The 25,035-nt window shown below is 39.6% G+C and overlaps 1 protein-coding gene across 1 annotated transcript in view; it reads right to left on the reverse strand.

The window, feature by feature from the left end:
- Positions 1-25,035, reverse strand: part of arhgap10 (Rho GTPase activating protein 10) — a 92,173-nt gene that overhangs the window by 60,348 nt on the left and 6,790 nt on the right. Inside the window, exons 2-4 of the mRNA XM_038271080.1 lie at positions 5,187-5,282; positions 2,534-2,595; positions 110-181 (exon numbers count right to left, since the gene is read on the reverse strand). Of these exons, the coding sequence (XP_038127008.1) occupies positions 110-181; positions 2,534-2,595; positions 5,187-5,282 (230 nt within the window). The remainder of the gene's footprint in view (positions 1-109; positions 182-2,533; positions 2,596-5,186; positions 5,283-25,035) is intronic.

Raw genomic sequence — 25,035 nt, forward strand, 5'->3', positions numbered from 1 at the left:
CAGAGAAACAAAACCAAACACAAAACATTTGAAGACTTTAGGAGAAGCATGAAACATCAAAGTACTAAAACTGGTTTCCATCAAGAAAAGCTCAGAAAGTTCAACCTACCCTGACTGTGCCCAGCTGCTCCTTCCTGAACTTCTCCAAGGGTTTCATTAATGTCTCTGTGATGTTTCTCATCTAAGGCGAGAAGGGAGGTCTGATCATCATCATAATCATCATCATCCTCCTCCCAGTTTATTAAACTGGGAGATGAGGAGGTTGGACACAGATACTGTGATTTCATTTTTTAAGGAAAATAAAATGTGTCTAAGGTTTTCCTTTCAGATTTGCTCTGCAGCATTATGCCGTCACTGCCGTGTTTCATAGTGAGGACAGTTTGTCCATGGGGTCAGATCTTTGCTTCATAAAGAATTTAGCAGGTAGAGAGCTCCTCCCTCCGCAGCACAAGAGAAGAATCCTCAGACGTCACCTTAAACAGCTGAGGACTCGCGCCACGCTGCAGAAAACGGATTTCTTTAGGTTCTCCACCTGAGCCGAGGAGCTCTGCAACTCCTCCAGAGTCACCAAGAGTATCTGGTTATTGTTCTGTCAGGCTACGGAGTGAATTTTGTTCCACTATTGTTCTAAAGAACATGTTTTGTCAATGAAAATTTGGAAAATAAAATAAAAATAAATCAGAGGGAACCACTGAAAAACTTCTTTACCAAAATAAGTTTTCAATAGTAACTTCGCTGTTGACTTAGAATTTTGTTTTTAAAATTGTATTTTTAAAACGTATTTTTTTTTCAATAATTTTTGACAGATGTTATATTCTTAAATTACATACAGATTTCTCTTTCTCTGAGGTTTACAATGTGTTTTCTTTTTAAATTTTGTTTCTCTTTATTTCAAGCCAAACCCAAACACTTTCTGATGACCAATAAAACGTCGCTAACATCCAGCAGACCAATAGAAATGAGTCTCTGCTCCTAACTTCAGAGAAGAAAAAAAATCCCCCAGAAGAAGAACATGTGATCTGTTAAAAATATTAACCAGAAATGTACCAGGTCAAGACCTGAAATCACACCTGCTAATTAACCAGAACTCTAGCGTGACTGAAGGTGTAACTTTGCAGGGTAACGCGTTTTTGGTGTGAAACTCCTGAACAGTGTTTCCAACAGGCCAAAGACCCCCTCATAGTGTCTGCCGTGGGTTTTTCTGCTGTGCTGGCTGCAGGGCATGTCAGCACACGCATGCTGCTTTGCTCTATTTTGCAGCGTGATGTCATCTCACTGCACTGAGGGCTGCTTACTGCTGCGGTCTGCGCTTGGCACAACAATCATCTCATTCAGCCCCTGATGACGGGTTCTCACATCGACCTCAGACGCTGCACGCAGACATTACCCAGAAAGCTAACATTTACACCCAGCAGAAGGAGCATGCATGTTCAGTAGCCAACTAAATGACTCCAAAGTGCTCCTGCTTCCAAACTACTAGGGGTGTGATTTCAGTAGCAGTTAAAATACCAGACTTTAACACCGCCACCTCAGTCACATGTCAGTTTTATGAATAAGGGGTTGAGAGGCAGTGAACTTGCTCCCAGCTGCTCTTTATGACATCTATCCTGTTATGTAAACCTGGGTTATTACGGTGTCCCTTCGTACTCCTGTCGCCTGTCATCAGCCACTCCCAGGAGGCTGATGGGACCAGAATAAGGCGAGGGGAACAGAGGAACAAGCTCAGTGTTCAACAGACCTGCATGAGAAGCCCAGCATGGTCACCATGGATGCAAACAGGCTCCGGGTTTATGTTCCAACACAGCAAACAACATCCGTTGTACACGTGTAATAAATGAAAACTTGACGGATGAATGAACCGGAGGACTGCAGAAACCGTCCCAGTCCTGATCAACGTTCCCATCAACGTCACACAAATCATCATCATGGTAAACATCGGCTGCTGCTGTGTTTTGAAATGTGATCCTGTTGCACATATCTGTTTAGAAGTGTTGCATAATAAACCTTGAGATTTTTTCTCTGCCTGTCTGAGCAGTGAAGCTGTGGTTGTGACAACGGTGAAAATGTGGAAAAACTTCCCCCTGATGTGGAGGAGGAACAGGCAGAGCAGCTCTAGCCACTGATCAGAACGACCCAAGAGGGCGACGGGTAGTTCAGCTCAGGTCAAAAAATAAAAATAAATAAATTCCCCTAACGACACCAAGGCCAACGTTTAGCTCAACATTTATTACCAAATAACCACATCTTCTCACAGCAAATGATCTTTCATGGTCTCAGATTACGAATCTATGAGGTAATGATTAGAAGTTAAAACCTCCAATTATATGAAGCAAAGTTCCCTGATCGGACGGGAGCCTGATCTTTTTTATTGTAAATTTATCATCAGAAATATTTGGTGGCGTTAAATTTATTCTAACAAACCAGATAAAAACGAAACCCACCAGAGGGAAGCTAAGAAATAATTGCAAAACTCTGCATGTGCAATTGTTTTTTCTCAGAGTCAACTTGAGTTAAAAGCAGATTTCATTCTCACCATCAGCTCCCTTTGCTCCTCCAGGTTTTTCAGGAAAGAGGAAAACTCTTGCAAAGACTCGTCTAGAAAAAGAAAACACAACAAATGAGAAATCATGTAAAGTAGTCATTTGTTCAACTTATTCCAGTAAGATAACAAGAATGTAATCATATAATATCTAAAGGTTTTCAAATAATCATCTAAAAATCAAACCCTACTCTCTGTCCGAACGTTCGCCCTAACCCCTAAATCCCTCAATCACTATATAGAGCAGGGGCTATAGAGCAGTGAACTCAGTTAACTGACCATTCGGACATATTATCACTACTTTTTGCTTCTACAGCACAGTGCCTGCGCCATCTTTGTTATTAATCGCCGCTGCCAGGTAGCGACAGTGTATGGTGACAGCGGGCAGCTGTGACAGCAAATCCCACAATCTTTAAAGGGAGAGCAAAGAATTCAGGGATATATCTGCTCGTCTAGTGACCATGGATGATCACTACTTTTCTAGGTGCATTGTGGGAAATTTTGAGTCCACTATGTTTTCATCCACTAGACGTTCAGACACTCATTTAAAATAGTTAAACCACTATATAGTGCTTTATAGTGATTAGAGTGGACATTCGGACACAGCCCTGGTGTTTCCAGTCAGCCTTATAAGGGAAATCTAAACCGACTGAAAGGAAGGGGAAATGTTTTTGGTTTGGTTTGGATTTAGATTATTGGTTAGCTTCAATTTTTTCAAGTTGAATGTAAATGGGTTTTTGGTTTGTTTTCCCTTTAGAGGTTTAATTCAGTTGAATGTTTCCCAAATAGAAAGTGACAATGTTGTAAAGGCTTTAAACCTTTTATTAGAGATTGTACATGATGATGCTATAAAAGCTGGGTTGTGTTTTTTTTTTTTTGTTCTTCTGCTGTGATTGAGGAAAGGGGAACCCCTGCTTGTCTGCTTTAAAGGGGTCATAGAATGCAAAACCGATTTGATGTTTCAGTTAGTGAGTGCTTGTTGCTATGATGCATCGTTGCTCAGCAGCTTCACTCGTTGTAAACCAACCAATCAGAGCACAGCTCATCTTAATATTAATGAGCATAGCATAAAAAGAAGAAAACCTGTGGTTTCATTCTAGGGCTTATAACCAGGCTTGCATTAGGGCTCATAGAACAGCAAATATGGCATTTTCAACCAATGTTACACACCCTATTAAGAGAGCTTAAGGACCAGCACCACATACCCTATAGAATCATTCTATCACCCCTTTAAAATTCCACAAGGTTTCTGCCTCTGTTAGCTACGGAAGAGGATTAGGGCCACTGAAAAAAAAAAGTTAACTAATTTTTTAATTTTATTTCAGTTTAATATGGGGAAAAAAACACAGAATTCTGACTTTTGTCTCAGAATTTTGGATCTTAATGTAGATGGTCACCATGAAGGAAGAGATGTGGGAGCACTCAGCTTCACTGACAAAGATGTGAGTTGTTTGAGGTGGCCAGTGACACATTGGTAGAAAATGACGGAATTAGGCAACTTTTTACGTGCCCGAGGGGTCCCCTCATTAATGGAGGAGCAGAAGGTCATTAAAACAAGAGAGCTAGTCTCTAAAACAGACATGGCTATGGCTTGATGCTAACATGTTTGTTAGCTGTCAGGATTCTGAAATTTAAGTCAGAATTCTGAGAAAAAAGTCAGAATTCTGACTTTTTTCCCATATTAAACTGCAATAAAATTTAAAAATCAGTTAACTTTTTTTTTTTTTTCCCAGTGGCCCTAATCCTCTTTCGTAGTTAGCAAACCTTACAGTATGCATTCATGTATATAATGGTAATCAAGCAGAAGAAATTGAGGCGAGCGAGTGTGGAACTCCCAGTGGAATTGGTGGAAATTAGAAACAAAAAAAAATAATAGGATTCCAAATGAGGGATAAGAATCGAACAGTACTGGGAATCCAGTATGAGGGTTGGTGTTTAATGGAACAGAATCTAATGCTGTTGAGGCCTTTAGAAGTTGCTGCAGAGTTAATAGATAGGTAAACATCGCTGTGATGGCAGATGAAAAGGTTTAACCTATGACTTATGTAAATGTTTTTTATCTATTTAATTCATTAAATATTTCTTACTTTGGTACCAAGTCCATTCTTGGATTTGGTAGAAAGAAAAATGTGATATTTTTTTGCCCATGTGTAAACCATATCTGAATTATTAATCACAGTCAAAAACGACCCGATTCCGATCGTTTCACCTCCAAATAGGTCTGAATTGTGCCGTTTCCATATGCGGTACTAAACCAGATCCGATTGGTATTTAAAGCGCCTACGGCCTGAACTCTCATGACCTGGTTTATCCAAATCTCACATCATCTGCTGCGTCATGTCTACACTGTCCATCTGCACCTGCAGGTCGCTGTAGGGTCTTCAAACATTCAGACCAGAGTCTGAAGTTGGCTGCATTTAAATAGCCGTCACAATAAAAAAAAAAAAAATCCTACTTCAAGAAAAAAATTACATAAAAAAATCAGATTTGAGCATCAAGACATGCAGTGTAAGGTGTGAGCCTTTATAGGGTTGCTGTAGATCAGATTTTTTTATAATAATAACAGCACTGTTCTGGCAGTGAAAACAGTGATGAAACAAGCGGTTAGTTTTTTGGAAAAAATTGAAGGTGTGAAGAACAAACTTACCAATGCATCTTTCATCATCTGTCTTTGCATCGCCGATGTACTCAAACTGAAACTCCCCCAGGCACTGGGCAAACTTTCGCTGAGCCAACCCCAGCTCTGAAACATCAGTGCAAACACAAAATTACAAAACAAAACACTCTTACATGTTAAAAGAAGGTAAGAAACATTTTCTTCCACAGTTAAAAGACATTTAAAAAAGTAAATATTGTGCTGAGAAATTAGATCTAGCCCAGAGTGGGTTTGATGTGTTTATTTTGACCACAATGCTAACATCCTGTCTGACTGGGTTTGCTGCATCCTGCTAAGCTCACATGTATGTTTACCACCGAGAACGACGCCACAAGAAACAGTTATCTGTGTCTGTTTGCAAGTAGCACGTTAGCAAAGGCAGCCATCAACATGTTTACTCCAGCTTATGCAAACCGTGGACCTACAAACCAACACAGAGACGCTAAAACCAAACACATTCCCCGTAGTTATGCAGCTGCTTTAACAGAGACGGTATGCTAATTTTACAAGGTTTTTATTTTGATCTATAAAAACACACCTGCACTTCGGGTTAATAGATTGGTGCTTTATTTATATGAACATGAGTCCTGGTGAAAAGAATAAATAAGAAAAAGAATTTGTAAATAAAAACTTCGACTCAACTTTATTTATCTCTTGCTGTTACTCTTTCAGGGAAATTCTGTTTCCAGTAGTTTATATAGAGTACAAAGAGTTAAAGCAAGGTGCAAAAGCATTAAAAAAAAGAAAAAAGTTGCATTGTTTGTTTCCCTTAAATATGAAAATATCTGCACAGTAGAGAGCTAAGGAAAGACTACATAGCAGGTGAGTTATTGCACCTGCTCTGCATAAAAGATTACACACACTACACAGTAGTTGGCATGTGTTATTGCACACTGAGAGAAAAGAAAATCCTCCTTATCAACATAAACATAATACTCTATTAAGATACAATATAACCTTTAAACTTTTCCAAAATTTCAGAAAAATTGAAGGAAATTTAAATTTTTCTTTGGCCGTAATCCTATGTTGGTTTCCAGGATTAACAATCAGACTTTTATTACATTATCATCTGCATATATAACAAACGTCTATTATAACGTCTGTAAATAAATAAGGTTTGTTCTGGTTTATAGTCAATGTTCTTATTTTGAAAATGAACAACTCTGTATTTTAAATGAGCAGAATCAGAGGCAGGTCCACGGGTCAGAACTACTTTTAAACCTTCTTATAATCCCATGCAGCACCGGCCCAAACATCCATCCTGGTTCATCCAACCGTACAAAGAGTCGCCACAATCAGAACCAGCTGAGCTCAGGTCACCTCCAGAACTTGGCTGGGTCTCTGTTCTGTTAGTTTAGCGTAAAGAATTCAAGTCTGAAGGGAAATTGTAAAATAGATCTCTGGTTTTAGCTCAAATAAATCTAAAACTGGGTTTGAAATGAACAAAAAGACTAAAGATCTTGGCTCCACTGGTTCAAAGAATGATCGAAATCCAAAGAGTTTCACAAAATTTTTTTTTTTTCAGCAATCTAATATGTTCCTGTTTAGTTACATCCTGTAAATGTTTTATTTTATAAAAGAAATTATACTTTTGAGGGTTCAAATCAGTTACTACTTAAAAAAGCTGCCACAAAAACATGTTAAAATAGAATAATGGACCTTTTGTTTTTAATCTTTGCATATTGTAAGAAATATTTAGTCCTTTATGTAAGAAAAAATCCTCCTGATAGAAGAAAAGACTTTTAAGAAAGTGGTCCCTCATTATTTTATCCTGAATTGACTGATAAAAAAAAGTAATCATCTTTAGATTAATGCTAGCAGAAGCTAAATATCTGATCAGTTGTCCTGAAGAAAAAGGCACACTAAGTATCACAGCTTCTCCAAGTGTTTGAATTATTCCTTTAGAGGAAGTGTTTTGTGATCCTGTCTTAACTCAAGGAAATTGTTGGCAGAAAAACCGGTTTATAAAAAACGGAAGAAAGATTCTTGGGAGATGGGGAGTTGGATATTTTATCAAAGTGCATCAGAAGAAACAAAACTATTCTATTCAAACTGCTGAACATCAAGGCTTGGAAAGCATTTCTCCAGAGAATCCAAGGGTAGCAGACAGAAAAAAGAAACCAGATCAAACAGTCCAGAATGAGAAAAAAATAAATAATTTTCCGTTGTGTGCAGAAAGCATCTGAAATGACCCTCAATAAAAATCCTTTTCATAATAAAATTCAGATCAGTTCACAACATGTCATGTCAGGTCACTTTACAGACAATCCAAGCAGATCATCCAGACAGATTAAAGCTTCATAATTTCTATCTGAGATCTGACTCTGTATCAAACATGCTGAACATTGTGACGATGCAGACAGAGACCCACAAACTCCATGACGTATCCAAACTACAGAAAACATCCTGGCAAACACGTCCTCCAACAGAGGTGATAATTGGCCTTTCTGGGCTGAGTGTTGCCATTTTATCTGAAGCGACTGTAAATCTAAGAGGATCCAAAGCAAACAGACAGCAGGAATCCAGGCCAGCCAGGGTCAGTCCATAAAAGGTGAGTCTGGGCTAATCGCTTCATTCCCAGCGAGTGGAACAGCTGCAGCCAACACAAACGGGTGACGCGCGCTTTTTGACAAACTGTCAATAAACAAAGTTAAGGAGGCGACCAGAATCACAGAAACATGTCATATTTGATGCTGCTTGACACAGGAGCAGCAATCAGGGGTTTTTCTCTCACTGCGTTTTCACTTCTGCTCATTTGGAATGACAAAAACAGAACATAGGTTGAGTCTAGAACCTCAGGCGCTGCCAGATGATCAGAAATAACCTTTGAAAAGAAAACAGTCCAGGCTGTGCTGCCATGATGTTATCACCTTGAAGATTTACTGATGATGCCTGTGGAGCAAATATTTGCCATCATTTCTGATGTTCTGAAGTGTTTGGTGTTCTGATCCAATCAGGACCAGCCCCCCTAATGATATCATAGTTGGATCTGGCTTCCTGCAGTTCTAGATGGGACCAACTGTCATTTGGGGTCATTTATTAGATTCTGACAGAATAAGAAGAATAAGAAGAATAAGAAGGAATACATAAACATTTGGTATAAAGAACAGGCTTACAAAAATGTTTAGATTTGCATTACATTCATTTACTTTTTATTTAGAATCTAAGCAATATTAAAATAAAACCAAACATCCCATATTTTATGTAGTAAAACTAGCCCCACCCGTCAGCGGCCAAAATCATTATTGCCTGTGAGTGGTTTAGAGACCCTAGAACTGGCTGGCCAATCACAACGCAGAGATGTGTTGCGAATGTCTGGATGTAAAGTGGGCGGGGTTTTGAGGGCGGGACAACAAAGCTGCGCGACGCTAGAGAAAGCACAACAAGGAAGATGGCAACAACTATTTAACAGTAGCATTGACTGTGGCAGCAGCAGCTTTAAATGGAGTGCTCCATTAAAAGTTAAAAGGTCTCTTTCTGTTGCTGTTCAATAAAAGTAAGTTTTAAGATCATTTGAGGCAAGAATATTATACTTTAAAGTAGGGATGCACGATATTGGGATTTTGGCCGATATCCGATATTTTAAGACTCATATATCCGATAACCGATATCGACATTGATGTTAAAGCTGGACAAAAATAAGTAGTCATTGAAAATAGCAGTTTGGTTATCCATTTCTGACACTTTGAAAAATAATATACTCAAATATATTTTCATATGCTGATATCAAATTGATTTTTAAAAACGCAGTATCGATCCATTTTACTTTCAAAATCTCGCGAAATTTCACCGTTCTGTTACAAACTCTCGTGATATTTTGCAAATTCTTGTGAGATTTCTTGAGTAAAATAGATCGATACCGCGTCAATATATCAACATATAAAAATATGGCAAAATTTTGTGAATTTTCGGGCGATTTCGTAGCATAACGATGACATATAGCAATATTTCATTAGTGGTGTTTTTAAATGGCAATATATCAGCATATGAAGATATTGTGATATTTTAATGTATCAATATTTTTTCCCTGGTCTTTAGAAGTTTTTAAGTCCGTAAAACAGAAGTTTTTGAGGAAGAAGTAGTATTTTTTTTTTTTTATTTTTTTTTTTAGACTTTAGAAACTCAGAAGCTGATCAAATATCGGGTTAAATATCAGTGGGGTGGCCGATGTCCGATATTCAGTTTTAAGGCCGATACAGGCCGATACCGATAGGGGGCCGATTATATCGTGCATCCCTACTTTAAAGCGTCACTACATGGTCCATTTACCGATTTAATGGATTATAAAAGAAAAATAATTTCCAAAATTGAGAGGACCACGGCAACCAGCAGACCTCCGAGGCTGACTGCAGCCAGGGCTAACCACGGCCTGTCTGCAGCGGCAGACTCTCCTGGCATAGTCGTGTGTGAAGGACCGCTGGCTCTGATGGCGATTTTTCACTCAGCTTTGGAATCAGTTTAGGAAGGATTAGACTTGGGGTTTTCGTTGAAACGCGAGCAGGAAGAGGCTCTACGCTCATTCATTTTTAAGAAGGACGTATTCGTCGTTTTACCGACAGGCTGTTTGTTTACACTTGCCTTACCAGCTTTATGTCGCCCTTACTATGTCCCAGTCAGTTGCGCTCATTGTTCAGAGTGTTGGCCAATAGGCACCAACATGGTTTGAAAAACAACGGGTTGTTCTCATCTGGTTTACCTATAATTTCATACATTATCGATTCAGATAGTAAAAATCAGATCTGACTATAATTGTATCGGTCAAGATATTGAAGAAAATTCCAGATCTAGCATCAGTGAGAATGGGCCGATCCATTGGGGCTGATCTCTTTACTCTATTTTCTGTAATTAATTTATGTTGGGTTAAAAATTTCTTCAAAAGCATGAAACTTTACCCTTTACATATATATGCAATTGGTTTAATGAACGCAGTCAGTTTGAAACCTTCTAGTTTGATATTTAACAGGATTTATCTGCTTTGATCAGAGATCGATCAACGTTCCTGCCTTGGGCTGATATAATCTTCTATCCGTCGGTAAGTGTGTGCATTAGCAATTCGTTCAGAATGAAGCTCATTCACTGCCTGTCTTTCCATCTGCTATACATTGTTACATTCAGTTTGATTTGTGAACAAATGTGTCGGTAGGTATAGGCCTCAATCAGTCGATATTTAGTTTTAATGACTTCCTTTGCTTTTCTATGTCTGCTTCTGTCTCTGCCTCAGCAGATGGCCGCTCACACTGAGCCTGGTTCTGCTGGAGGTTTCTTCCTGTTAAAAGGGAGTTTAAATCTAACTGCATTGTCTCTGTAAAGAGCCTTAAGTTGACATGTGTGGTGAATTCGTGGTACAGTGAAAACTCGCTATAACGCGGTTCCCTTTTCAAGGTCTCGCTGCTTCACGGATTTGCATCATGCATTGTTAAACTTTATTGCCCAAACATAATCAATGGTGGCATGTCGGTAATAAGGATCTTTTGGCCCAGAAGACAAAAGAGCGACAACAACTACCGATAACTATGTTCTCTCCAAAAAACACACCTGCAACGCAGGGTTTAGAAGAAAAGAACGCCACAGAGCAGAGTCAGGATGCAGCGGCTCCGTCAAACAGCAGTGAAATACTGTACTGTACACGTCAGTCACTATTTGTCCTACTGTACTTTGTATTTTTTTTTCATAATCACTTTTCATTTTCTCCCGTTCCAATCCGTCACGGCGGGGAGGTGCTGATCCCCGCAATATTAACTCTTCAGTTCGTATGATGATTAAAAATATTACTTATTTATTTATAGCTATATTATTTTACAGTACAGTAGTTATTTGTAAGAAAAGAAAAAAAAAAACAACAACAAACATTTATACAGTACTTTTATTTGTTAAACCAATTCTTGGGCCTGTGAAAAGTTTTTGTTCCTTGATTTCAATGTTTTATGGAGTATTTCATTGTATAATAACTGTAAAAAAATAAAGGTTTCTACTTCACGGATTTCGCGTATCGCAGGTTCTTTTTGTAACGTAACCCTCGTGATAAACGTGGGTTTACTGTATAGAAATAAACCAAATTGAATTGAAACTTATACTGATGTAAAGTTGCCTTTTAAGAGAGGAATTTATGAAAGCTTCCTAAAAACAAAAAACAAAAAAAACAACAGTAAGTAGAACAGCAGATTCTCACCAGGATTTTTCAATCAATGTTTTATACTGGATCAGGGTTCTGCATAAACTGAGTAAATCAGTTTATACTGAGTATATCTGGCCCAGAAATTTACCAGGTCAAGTCTTAGTTTTTCAAATTTTTTCTCCGAGTTGCATTTTTTTTTTTTTATTTACAAAACAAGTTCTTTATTTGCAACCATTATTGAAAAAAAAAAAGTACTCCATAATAGTGCTCTTATCAAATATATGTCCAAATAAAAAAGATAAAACTGCCGGATTTTAGTGCAACTTTGACAACGTTCAGTGTAACCAGCAGCTGTATCTGGCCGCCCAGATATCTGCCAAAAATGAGTGTATGAGCGATAATATTCCCCATAAAGGTTAGAAATTCCAGTGTGGCAGCCAGCTATGCTGCAACAAGCTCATGAGACCCTGAACATTAAAGGAAACAGATCTACGTGAACCGGGGCATCCCTAGAAAGCCGGACAATAGCTTGGTCAAAGAGCGTTGCTATGATTTTTTTATTTTCCAACTAACATTTCCAAAAGAACCGGCCTCTGTTGATAATAGTTGAAGTTATTAAACATGTACGTATGCATCTCCCAACAGAGCAACACTTCGATCAATCAGAATTTGTTTTCTCAGTTATTAAGCATAAGGAGTAATACTACCTCAGTGTATCACGTCCCCAGAGCATGTGGTACAAGTCTGCTCCATCCTCATTACATCTTTAGCATCTGCTGGGGAGACTCTGCTGTCAGTAAGCACTGGGGTCTTGTGTACTTTAGACACAATAAAGGTAAAACCGGTTTATGAGACAATTTAAAGTTCTGTACATGAGCAGAACATAAGTAAAGGCCCAGAGGAAAATGCATAGCAGAGGCCTGATAAAGGCAGGTAAAGAAACAGGCTTCAAGCTGCTCTGTTTTAATATGACAATCAAGGTTAAAGATTTGAACTTTGATTTAAAGCAGCTTCTACAGTCCTCTGGGGAATGTAAACCTTGTGATCTTTACTCATGATCAAGTCCATAATATGTCCCCATTTGTGAGTTTATTTCACTGTTTTGACATGAATCAAAATGTCCAAGCATATCAGTGTTCTCTGACTGGAAGTTTGAAGTGAAAGTTTAGGTTTGATTTGGGCTTAGGAGGCCCCAACCAAACGCAAATTATAGAATCCCCCTGAGCTCTTTCTTATGGAAAACATTCACACCCTCATAAATCCCACAAAACAGCACTGGGCAGAGAGGGTGCAATTTGGAGGTGTGCGTCCTCCTTTTCACATTAGGGCCCAAGCATAGCTCTTAAAGCATGGGTGTGCCATGATCTTTGTGCTCCAACAGAACAGCAGCATTTTAAATAACTGGAAGAAGTTGCCTCATTTATGCTCACATAATCCTCTTGCTGCAGCCAAGTTTCTGTAAGGCAACAAAAATCACAAATCCAGTCATTGACTAACAGAGTTTTTGAATAAAGATATCTTATATTAAATAAACTACAAAACTTTTTAACTTTTCCCCAATTGGAGTTTTATTAGATCATCACGATTTACTCCTTTAGGATTCTTTTCCAATTTACTTGATTTGAGTTTTAAACTCACAATCGCAAACTTTCCAGCTGATTCGTTTCTCTAAAACCATCAATGTAATAGAGAATTACATTGGCATGGGTGTTGCGATACAATAGGTGTCAGGATACTTGGGTCACAATACGACATTATCAGGATATTGCAATATCCCTTTATATTTCGATATTTTTCCCAGCTATCAAAATGAAATCTATAGATAAGAAAGTAAGTGCTGGTGCCCGGTGGTGCCCAATGCTCCCCAAGGGGATGGGTTAAATACAAAGGTAAATTTCTCCAATGTGAGATCAATACATTTCAGTTATTATTATTATTAAGTGCTGTAAATGTTCATAAGAACATAATGACATGAGATCATCTAATTATTTTGGTATCCATGTTGTTTGGGGTTTGAGTCAGTCAGTTATTGGGCAGTAATATGGTCAGTTAATGGTAGTAATAATTTAAAAAACTAAAAAACATGTGAGCACTACTATGGGTGTTTTTGTGTTTGCTCAGCTCTTCCTCTTCACCATGTTGACTGGAGAACCTTCTGCCTGGATATCAGGTAAGCCTCACCAAGACCACCTTCCTTGTGGATTTCTAACAAACCAGATCTGTTCAAGAGCTGTGGAGAGGTGTTTACCATCCTTCCACTAAAGTGACAGCGGAGTGGAAAACTCAGCTGCTCCACATGATAGTAAAGACATGTTTTGACAACATTAATCTGAACCTTGGCACAGTTTACCAGGAAAAACCTCTGATGTCGCCCACAGTGAATCAACGGGCTGAGAGCGACAAAGACGTGTTACCCAGACACCAACGGTGTGACGCATCACTCAGTTAACATACAGATTGCTGTGAAGATTAACAGTTGACTCATTTTTCAAACACAACATATTAAGAAACATTTAGCATGGGTGTTCATTTCATTAAATAAAATTGTGGGTTTTTAATCACATAAGTAGTTTATGGCTAAATAAAAGCATGTATACTTAATTTATCAAAGGCAGGCTTTAGTTGTACAACTCTGAACGTTATTATAATGTGCATTCCAAGGACAGTGATGTAAATGGGTAGACATGCCGGCTCTTTATGAAAGCCATATGCCCAACTGCACAATCACAAGTAAGCTGCAGGCTGCAGGGTGGACCGGGAGAAAACAAACCCAGCTACGAACCCTATGACATAAAACACCAAGAATGGATGCCATTTGATTTTATGGTGCTCCGGCAATAATGAACATCAGACAACGAGCAGCGAGGAACAACAATATGCTGGAAAAATGCTCCAGCAAAGATAAGAGACGGACATGAAAGGCGCTCCAAGAACACAGAAATACCACACACTCCAGGGCACACAGCCGTCCAAGGTTAAGTCTTCTTCGGATTTTTGCCTTTTAAAGGAAGGTATTTCAGAGTAAACCTGGGAAGTGTCAAACTTGGCCGGTTTCTAGGCAGAACACCAGAGAACTCCCAGAGTCCCGGCTCTGAAGCATGAGTTATGCAGAGCTGATCTCTGAGCCATCTCAAACCGAAAGCAACGTTCCTCCAAAAACAGGACGGGTCTTTAGTTTTGCACAAGATGTGAAGCTACTGTACATCAGCAGACTAACTCAAACATGCTGAAATTGAACACATTTCTGTCCAGAAAAATCATATTTATAGTTAAAATATCAACATAAACCCATCTGTGTTGTAATAAAACCAACAGGACCTGGTTATTTATGTGTGAACGTTTTGTTTTTACTAGTTACCCCAGACGCCTGGTAGGGGGTCGGTTCTGGCGTGCCTGTTGCGACACCGCACTTCGATTTATGCCATCCTCTTCATACCAACTGTGTCATCAGACGTCCTTGTTTGCAGTCAAGCTGCAAAGTTATCCTAGCAGCACGTTGAGAATAATATTTACAATATATGAATCACAGCAACAGTTAATTTTCCTTTAGTAATAATGAGTTGTTTTAGAACTGAATACATCTTTCAGTTAAAAGGACTCAATAGAGCCAAAGTTGATGCTTTAAGGTCAAGCTTTTAAACTTCAGGGCATAATTAAAGCAGTGTGGGCTACCAGGCTCTAAAATGATTTAAAGTTTACCTCCTAAGAACAGATACCACACACACACACACATTTATCAAACAGAAGTCAACATGCGATGACTGTGTGCAGTGCACCCTCAAGGCATGATTTCTGTCCGACTCATTAAATGCATCAAAGATAAGAACATTTTGTCTTTTATAAAACCTCACCTAATACCGTTTAGTAGAACTATTTTAGTAAAGCTGCAAGTTATTAATTAATGAATTAATCTAAAGTCCTTTGATCTGTTCACTTCCTGTTTGGATTAACTGAGTGTGCAGCTGTTGCAGCTGTCCAGAGGAACTCCATCTGAAGTTAAGTTATTTTATCTGTGATATCTCTGTATCTAAGTAACTCTAACTGACTACTTTAAAACATAGCACCTTCTGCTGTACTTTTCTACTTAGCACTTGTCAGTTTCACACGGTTTTATTTCTGATAGCAAGGAGGATAGCCTAGGATAGCCTAGGCTAGCGCTAGCTTGGCATTGCTATGGCTTCTCTCTCTCCCTCCCTTGACTCTTTTCCAACTCTTCCTTCTTCCTCTCCTCTCTCCTGCTCTCTGTGTCAGATGTTCAGTTATTCCTCTGCCTCCTTTAGTGATAATGGGATGTGTAATAAGTGTAGTATTTTTGTAGCTTTGGAGGCGAGGGTGTCAGAGTTAGAATCCAGGCTTCAGGCTGTTGAACATCCAGGAGTTAAAGTAGGCCCCCCACCTAGCTGTCCTCCAAAAGTGCCTGAGCAGCCAGGCGATTGGGTAACTGTACGCAGAAAGCGTAGTCGTGGATCTCTGCCCACTGGTCATCACCAACCAGTTCACGTTTCTAACCGGTTTTCCCCACTCAGTGACACACCCACTGAGAAGCCCACTCTGGTGATTGGCAGCTCCATAGTCAGAAACGTGGCATTAGAGACACCAGGGACCATAGTCAAATGTTTGCCGGGGGCCAGAACGGGCGACATCAAATCCTACCTGAAACTACTGGCTAAGGATAAGGTTAAATACAGTAAGATTGTTATTCACGCTGGTGGTAATGACACCCGGTTACGCCGATCAGAGGTCACTAAAATGAGTGTTGCTTCTGTGTGTAAGTTTGCCAAAAAAATGTCGGACTCCGTAATTTTCTCTGGTCCCCTCCCTGATCTGACCAGTGATGACATGTTTAGCCGCATGTCGTCATTCAACCGCTGGTTGTCTAGGTGGTGTCCTGAAAACAACGTGGGCTACATTAATAATTGGCAATCCTTTTGGGGAAAGCCTGGTCTGATTCGGAGAGACGGCATCCATCCCACTTTGGATGGTGCAGCTCTTCTCTCTAGGAATCTGGCCACATTTATTAGTCCTCCAAAAGCCTGACCACCCAGGGTGCAGACCAGGAAGCAGAGTTGTAGTTTAACACACATCTCTGCAGCTTCTCTACTGTTACCCACTCTTTACTCCATCCAGACAGTGTCTTGCCCACGACCAAAATCTAATAAATTAGCAAATATTCCCAAAGGAGTAAATCATGATAATCTAATTAAAATCAAAATAACTCCAATTGGGGAAAAAGTTAAAACAATTAAATGCGGTCTGTTTAACATAAGATCGCTTTCCTCTAAAAGTCTGCTAGTTAATGACTTGATTTGTGATAATCACATTGACTTGTTTTGCCTTACAGAAACCTGGCTGCAGCAAGAGGATTATGTGAGCATAAATGAGGCAACTCCTTCAAGCTATTTAAATTTTCACATACCCAGAAGCTCTAGGCGAGGAGGAGGAGGAGCAACAATCTTCCAGTCTGACTTACTGATTACTCCCAAAACAGTTAATACCTACAAAGTCTTTTGAACATTTATCCCTTAATTTCCCTGATCCAAAATTCAAGGCAAGAAAACCTCTTCTTTTTGTAACTTTGTATCGTCCACCAGGTCCTTACTCTGAATTTTTAGATGAGTTTTCAGAGTTCCTTTCTGATTTGGTATTAAATACTGACAGGGTCATCATAGTGGGAGATTTTAACATCCATGCTGACATTGAAGGCGATAGCTTAAGAGCAGCCTTTAATGCTATCTTAGACACTATTGGCTTTGTTCAAAATGTGAATAGTCCCACACATTCTCATCTTCATACTTTGGATCTTGTGCTGACATACGGCATAGAATGTGAAGAAATAACAGTATTTCCTCACAACCCTGTCCTCTCTGACCACTTTCTAATAACCTTCAGGATTACTTTAACAGAGTTCTCCTCCCCCAAAAGAAGGTTCAATTTTAGTAGATCTATATCAGATAGTGTAGTTATACATTTTAAAGAATCTGCTTCACTTTCTCTCTCCTCTGTGTCGCTGAGCAGTGCTGCAGAGTGCAAAAGCATAGCTTATTCCCCTTCACAGGTTGATGATTTTGTTGATGGGGTTGCTAGTTCTCTGCGTACTGCCTTAGACAACGCAGCTCCTTTGAAAATGAAAACCTTTAAAAATAGAAACTTGCTCCTTGGTTTAATGCAGAGCTGCGTACTTTGAAGCAAAAGACTAGGAAACTGGAGAGAAAATATCACTCCACAGGCCTGCGGGAGTCCTTCCTAGTCTGGAAAAATAGTTTACTGCTGTATAAGAGGACCCTTTGTAAAGCAAGAGCAGCATACTTCTCCTCATTAATAGAGGAGAATAAGAATAATCCTAGATTTCTTTTTAATACAGTTGCCAAACTCACCCAGAGCCATAGCTCTGTTGAACCGTCCATTCCACCTGCTCTTAGCAGCAATGATTTTATGGGATTCTTTATAAATAAGATTGATCTTATTAAAAATCCGCGATTGTACCTGAGGTAGTCATGGAATCTGAACCGGGTTTGGACTGCTTTGATCCAGTTGAACTTTCTGAATTAGCAAAATTATTGTCTTCATCTAAGCCTTCAACTTGTATATTAGATCCAGTTCCAACCAGGTTATTTAAGGAGGTATTCCCTTTGATCTCCTCCTCCATTTTAGATGTGACCAATCTATCTCTGTTACAGGGATATGTACCTAAAGCTTTTAAGGTTGCTGTAATTAAACCTCTGCTTAAGAAACCGTCTCTTGACCCAGATGACTTGGTTAATTATAGACCTATATCCAATCTTCCTTTCTTATCCAAAATTCTTGAGAAAGTAGTTGCCAAACAAGTTTGCGATCACTTACACCATAATGAACTTTTTGAAGAGTTTCAGTCTGGCTTCAGAGCTCATCATAGCACTGAAACAGCTCTGGTGAAAGTCACTAATGATATTCTCATGGCCTCAGATAATGGACTTGTATCTGTGCTCGTCCTGTTAGATCTTAGTGCTGCATTTGATACAGTTGACCATAATATTCTTTTAGAAAGACTTGAATATTTTGTTGGAATTAAAGGAACAGCACTAGACTGGTTTAAATCTTATCTATTTGATCGAATTCAGTTTGTTCATGTTAATGATAGATCTTCAACACGCTCAAAGGTTACCTTGGAGTACCACAGGGATCAGTGCTAGGACCAATTCTCTTTACTTTATACATGCTCCCAATTGGTAGAATTATTAGACAGCATGGGATTAATTTTCACTGTTATGCTGATGATACCCAGCTATATCTGTCTATAAATCCAGATGAAGCTAACCCATTACATAGATTACAGGCATGTCTTGAAGACATAAAAACCTGGATGACTCTTAACTTTCTGCTTCTGAATGCAGACAAAACAGAAGTTATAGTCTTTGGACCAGAGTCTCTGAAAAAGAAGCTGATTAGCCAGTCACTTCATTTGGATGGGATTAAACTGATTTCAGATATCAAAGTAAAAAATCTTGGTGTTAATTTTGATCAGGACCTGTCATTTAAATCCCATATCAAAGAGGTTTCTAGAATTTCCTTCTTTCATCTGAGGAACATTGCAAAAATTAGAAATCTCCTGTCCAGGGGTGATGCTGAGAAACTAGTCCATGCATTTGTTACTTCAAGGCTGGACTATTGTAATTATTTACTATCAGGAAGTCCACAAACTGTAGTTAAAAGCCTTCAGCTGATCCAAAATGCTGCAGCCAGAGTTCTGATGAAAATTAAAAAGAGAGATCACATCTCTCCTATCCTGGCTTCTCTTCATTGGCTTCCTGTCAAATCAAGAATAGAATTTAAAATCCTCCTTCTCACATATAAAGCCTTAAATGGCCAAGCTCCATCTCATATCAGAGATCTGATTGTTCCTTATGTTCCTAACAGAGCACTTCGCTCTCAATCTGCAGGTTTACTAGTGGTTCCTAGAATTTCTAAAAGTAGAATGGGAGGCAGATCTTTTAGTTATCAGGCTCCTCTCCTGTGGAACCAACTACCAGTTTTAGTCCGTGAGGCAGACACCCCGTCTACTTTTAAGACTAGGCTTAAAACTTTCCTTTTTGATAAAGCTTATAGTTAGGGTGGCTCAGGTTATCCTGAGCTATCTCTATAGTTATGCTGCTATAGGCTTAGACTGCTGGAGGACATAGGGACCCCCATTTCATCATTCTGCTTCATTCTCTCTCTGTTCTCCTATTCTGCAGAATCTGTTAGTTCAATCTCTAACGTTCTGCTCTCTCTGCTTTTCCTCAGAGTAGCTTTGCCTTGTCTGTTCCTGTTTGGCTGTGACGTCATCCAAGAAAGAAACATCAGCTGTGCTGCTTCCATCAACACCCTTGTTTATAGATGTTGGAGATCGGCCTGTTTTCCGGTGTGGTCCAGTTTCTCTGACCGTGACTGAGTGGATGTGCTCTCTTCGTCCTCTAACATGGGAGCTGCCTTGGAGCTCGTCTGCCTGGCTGTGTGTTTCCTGGACAGGGCCGCCTTTTACAGCTGCTTTTTGTATCTCTGCTTCTGTCTCCTTGAACCCCAGTTGGCCTCAGCAGATGGCCGCTCACACTGAGCCTGGTTCTGCTGGAGGTTTCTTACTGTTAAAAGGGAGTTTTTCCCCTCCACTGTCGCTACAAGCATGCTTACTGTGAGGGATTGTATTTGAGTCAATGCAATCAACTGGTTTTCCTTAGATAGAAAACTTTGTATCAGTTTGACTGTATGATCTGGTTGAACTGTAAAGTGCCTTGAGATGACATGTGTTGTGAATTTGGCGCTATATAAATAAACTGAATTGAATTGAATCTTATCAATCGACTAATGATTAGAAGGCGAAGCTTGTTTCTTAAAGTCGTTGGGAAGTCATATTTAAAATTCAAATCATTCTGGCTTAAACATGTATATAAATTTACTCTTTATCAGACTATTTTATCCCAACAATGAGAAACTTTCTATTTTCCAAAAAAAAAATCCTGTCTTAAAATCAGTGTTTTTTTTCTCTCGTAATATCATGCAGGCCAGTTAGTTATACGTCAGCTGCTGAAAAGCAACCCCACATCATAATACCCCCTCCACTAAACTTTACACTTGGCGCAATGCAGGGGGACAATTCTTGTCCCCCTGGCAACCTCCTAATCCAGATGGACAAGCAAACTGCTCTGGCGCCCTGTGGCAGTTTGCTCTACATGTTTTGCACTTGTTGATGTATATTAAAGGAGAAGTCCAGTCAGCAAGGACTAATCAATGGGTCATTATCTATACCTAAAACTAATACGTTTGCTGTGATTTAATGAATTTAGCGTCAATCAATAAATGAACTGCGATCAGTCTGGGAGTGGCTATTTTTGCCCAAATATAGTAACGCCTCAGTTCTGACGTCTTCCAGCAGTGACTTCACGGTGCGGTAAGCCTAGCGCCATTCTCCCCGCTTTACAAGCAAAATCAATGGGAACTACTAGACACATCTGCAATCAACAACAATTATTGAAGATTTCCAGAGGACTTCACCATTGAAATTCACCAGAGCTATAGTGAAACTGACAATGCTCATGTGCATGGTGGTTGGATGTTGGAATATATCGGGTAAAAGTGAAAAAAACTGTTATTTCACCTTTCTGATTCATCGGGTTCATCATTGGATCGCTAAATTGAAGAGGGAGGATTCGAAATTCTGGTTAAAGAAAAACACGTAACATGTAGCCAACATTTCGAAGATGATTGTTCTCAAGATTTTTTGGCCATTTTCAAGGCCATTTTTGCCCAAATATAGTAACACCTCACTCCTGACATCTTCCAGCAGTGACGTCACGATGCGGTAAGCCTAGCGTTCGTCGTTGGATTGCCAACTTGAAGAGGGAGGATTTGCCATCCAACTTCTGGCCAGAGAAAAAACACGTAACATGTAGCCAACATTTGGAAGAAGAATGTTTTCAAGATGACTTGGATAATAGCGCGTTGTGACAAACTCCAGATACAGCACTGGGACTTGATCAACAGCCGATACCGCACTGATGTCACAAACCAGTAGGTGGCAGTAGTGTTTTTTGACAAACATGGATGCCTCCAGTAAAGAACATTCAAATTAAAATTACTCTAAATAAAAAAAAACTTATTTAAGAAGTTTCTAAACAAAATTTCTTTTTGTTTTACACTTGTGTAAACAAAATGATAAATAAATCTGTCTAAGTCATTTACTGAACAGTATGTAATCATTTCATAATTAAAGTACTTTCAGAAATTTGAATTCTATATACGACCGGATTTTTTCTTTAATAACAGAAATAAATTCACTCCATACAAAATTCCTCTTTCATATCAAGCAACAGATGAGGTTCAGTTAGCATAGCAAACCCTAAAATTAGTGCGAGTCAAAAATAGCCGTGACAACTTAAGATCAGAGGGTGATGAAGTCACTACTCTATAAAAAAAGACTCTACAGCTTGTTGTGTCTAAAAGGAGACATGAGAACAAAGTAGATGTTAGGCTAAAAAACTAAGCATATGAACTCAAAAACTGCTGAACCGCGATCTTTGTAAACCGTCGTATTCGAAAGTTCAACATGATGCAACAGGTGTTTGACTCTAACCAGGAAATCTACAGGAGAACCACTTTTAGAACAGACTGGAAAAGAGTTGAGCAGGAGAAATTTGCATAGTCAAAGTCCAGCACTAAAATTACCAGCAGGAACCTTCAGAGTTTACACATAAAATACATCCTGAAAGCCTCAAGAAAAGGAAGTTTCCTCCATAATGATGTGAGAGGCTGATTAATGTAGAGATGAGTGGAAGTCTGTGCTTCAGGCGGTTCGACCAGCGTCTGATCCATGAAGTTTCCAACATTTTCCATGTTTCTGTCCAGCTTGACTTCATCTTTCGCTGATGTTAAATGACTGTAATGACATTTGCTGCTATATCTGGTGATCAGATCATTACAGATAATTGAATAATATAGCGAATCTGGGTTCTGACTGATGATGCAGCATCTTATTCCCATGATTTCATGAAGGAAATTTGTTTTTTTGGGACAGGAAACAGCATCTCATGTTCTGAATGCTCCACCTAAAGGTTTTCCTAAACCCAGCGCATAAAACGCATGTCCATGTCAAAGGCCAGCTGCTGAAATGTCCAGATGTATGAACTGGCACATGTTGGCGGGTTGTTTGTTTTGATCGGATTTGCTGCTGAGGTCAGAGCTGCCCTGGTCCTGCCTCTCCCTTGTTTCCACAGCACTTCCTGTTTCACTCTCCCATCTTTTCCAGGCTGTATTTCTGCTCCACTCGACTCCAACCTTTGCCCCCCCGACAGAGCCAGCTCGACTGCCGCCCCCTCCCACCACGTCCCTGCCCACTACACATGCATTACTTAATTCAAAGCTTCCTGATTCTCAAAACAAGCCTGCAGGGAGCGGCTGCTCTGAGCGGCATCCGCTTAGCACCCGACTAAGAGTGTGATTAGAAAGCTATGATAAATCAGGTTGGTATTTTGGAAAACATCTAACACAAGAAAATTCCTATCTTACAGAAATTGTAAGCTTGTACCATAAAAGGAGCAGCGCAGCTTCATACTGAGCTTCTTTCTGCAGAAAGCAATGAAATCTCTTCCTCCCTAAGGAGTTCCCGTCTTTGTGCTAATGCAGTTTTAATGAAAGATTGTGATGCTGGTCTTTGGCAGAACGAGCAAGACGATTAGAAACGAAAGCACACCATGAGCGATGACTTAACCCATCTGCCGAGAAGGAGAACATATCGTGAACCCATTTTTGAGAAGAAATAATCCAAATGGATAAAATCTGTTTATTAAAGAAAGTCCAGAAGCAGACCTGACTGCAGCTTCGTGTTACTTTATCCTGAAGGATTTGTTTTGGAAATAACTAACAATTAAAGCACCAAATTCAACCACTTTGAATGTCTGTGTTGCCCACAAGCATTAGCTTCTCAGAAAGAAGACGTTTGAGGTGCTTGGACGGGTACCACAGGGAGGACATGGTTCCTGTGGAGGAAACCCTGGGAAACAGAAGCCCCTCTGCATCATTTTCCACTAGTGGGTACTTCCATGTCAGGATTCTCTGGCTCTGGGCCTGTTTTCAAAGCTTCCTCTCAGAACCAAGGACATTCCATAGTGGGACATCCTCCCAGCTGTAGCAGCCGAGGCCGAGGGAGATAAGAGCCGACACCAAATCGCTCTGAGGTCAAACGAAAAGTGAAACACCTCATCGGGCTAATCTGGTCCAAGCCACGCACGGGACAGAGATCGTTCAATGTTTATTGGAGGTCAACAGATTTATCTTCTTGCTTTATGCTCCAAATCTGTTTTTTTATAGTCAGATATTCAGCTGAACAAACATTCGTTTACTCAAGCAAAGCTTCTCTAATGAAGAAAAACATCAAACTTCATTCAGAGCAAAAAAAAAGCTGCCGTTAGTCTGGATGATCTATGAGACAGAGATGTTCACACTCATCCCAGCGTTGGAGCAACGTCCAGCTCAGCTAGACTGGTGCTGAGCTCCACCCTGGGTGTGCAAGAACAGCGCTGCTGTTTGCTTATGCTTAACTTGATAGAAGAGTCAACAGAAAAGGAAGACTTCTTCCCAACCTCCCACATCGCTTTTTATTTCCCAGCTTTTAAGAAACACATCAGATAGAAGCCATTAATGGGGTTGAAGCATTCGGCCTTGGTAAATATTGCCCTAATGCTTATTTTTACCATAATTGGCTTTTAAAGGCTTTTTTTAGCTCCTGAAAATTATGACTTAAGAGGGCTGTAGGGTTAAAATCTAAGAACACCATAAAACAATCCTACCTTTTATTGTTTCTAGAAAACTACTGAAACACTTTGGAGATCTTCTTCTGGCTGTTTGCTTAACATTTCATCATCAGCATAGGTCTGTAAATGGTAGGTAGCAAATCAATAATCTGACACATTTGGTCACTGGGATGGACACTATGGCTGTGTCCAAGCATCCGCCATAACTATTAAATCCCTCAATCAGTATATAGAGCGAGGACTATATAGTGGACTTTATAGTGAACTCTGTGAACTCAGGGTATATACAGGAATGAGTAACTCTAATTTAATACTTTTTAATGCTCTTAGAAATAATTGGACACTTGTGTAAAATGGTTTAACCTGCAGACACTTGGACACACCCCAGCTGCCTTTAAAGGGGTCAAAGAATATAAAACCGAGTGTACATTGTCATAGATGAATAACGATAGGTCAGAGGGTGAAATGGACGTACAGAGAAGATCATACCCCATCACACCTGATCTGATCTTTTCATGACAGTCTGAACAACACAGATCAGATTTTTTCCAATGCGACCCAGGCCGCTTGGCTCTGTGGTCCTAGATCTGATACGAATCTGATCTTTTCAAAATTCATCCGAGCTGAACGCCATTAGTAACTGACAAAAGTCGCTATTCTGCTTCATGCTACAGAGAAGCAGCAAGAGAAACAAACACCATGGTGGACGATGATGCGCAGAGCAGATTTTTCTTAACCATCTTGAAAAGATCGAGGTATTAAGGTTTGGAAAGATGCTAGATGTTCTCCAGCACTACCATCCATGTTTACTTCCATAAACATAGAGCACGCTGGCCTGTGACGTCATTGCGTCCTCTACTGCGCTTGCGTGGCACTTAAGCTGTATGAATGCAGTTCACACAGGAGATCACATACAAGTCGCATATATTTGGAAACGTGAACAGCAACGCGAAAAAAATAGAATTTC

The sequence above is a fragment of the Cyprinodon tularosa genome, unplaced genomic scaffold (assembly GCF_016077235.1).
Source record: "Cyprinodon tularosa strain WSP-4 unplaced genomic scaffold, ASM1607723v1 ctg79, whole genome shotgun sequence".
Classification (NCBI taxonomy): domain Eukaryota; kingdom Metazoa; phylum Chordata; class Actinopteri; order Cyprinodontiformes; family Cyprinodontidae; genus Cyprinodon; species Cyprinodon tularosa.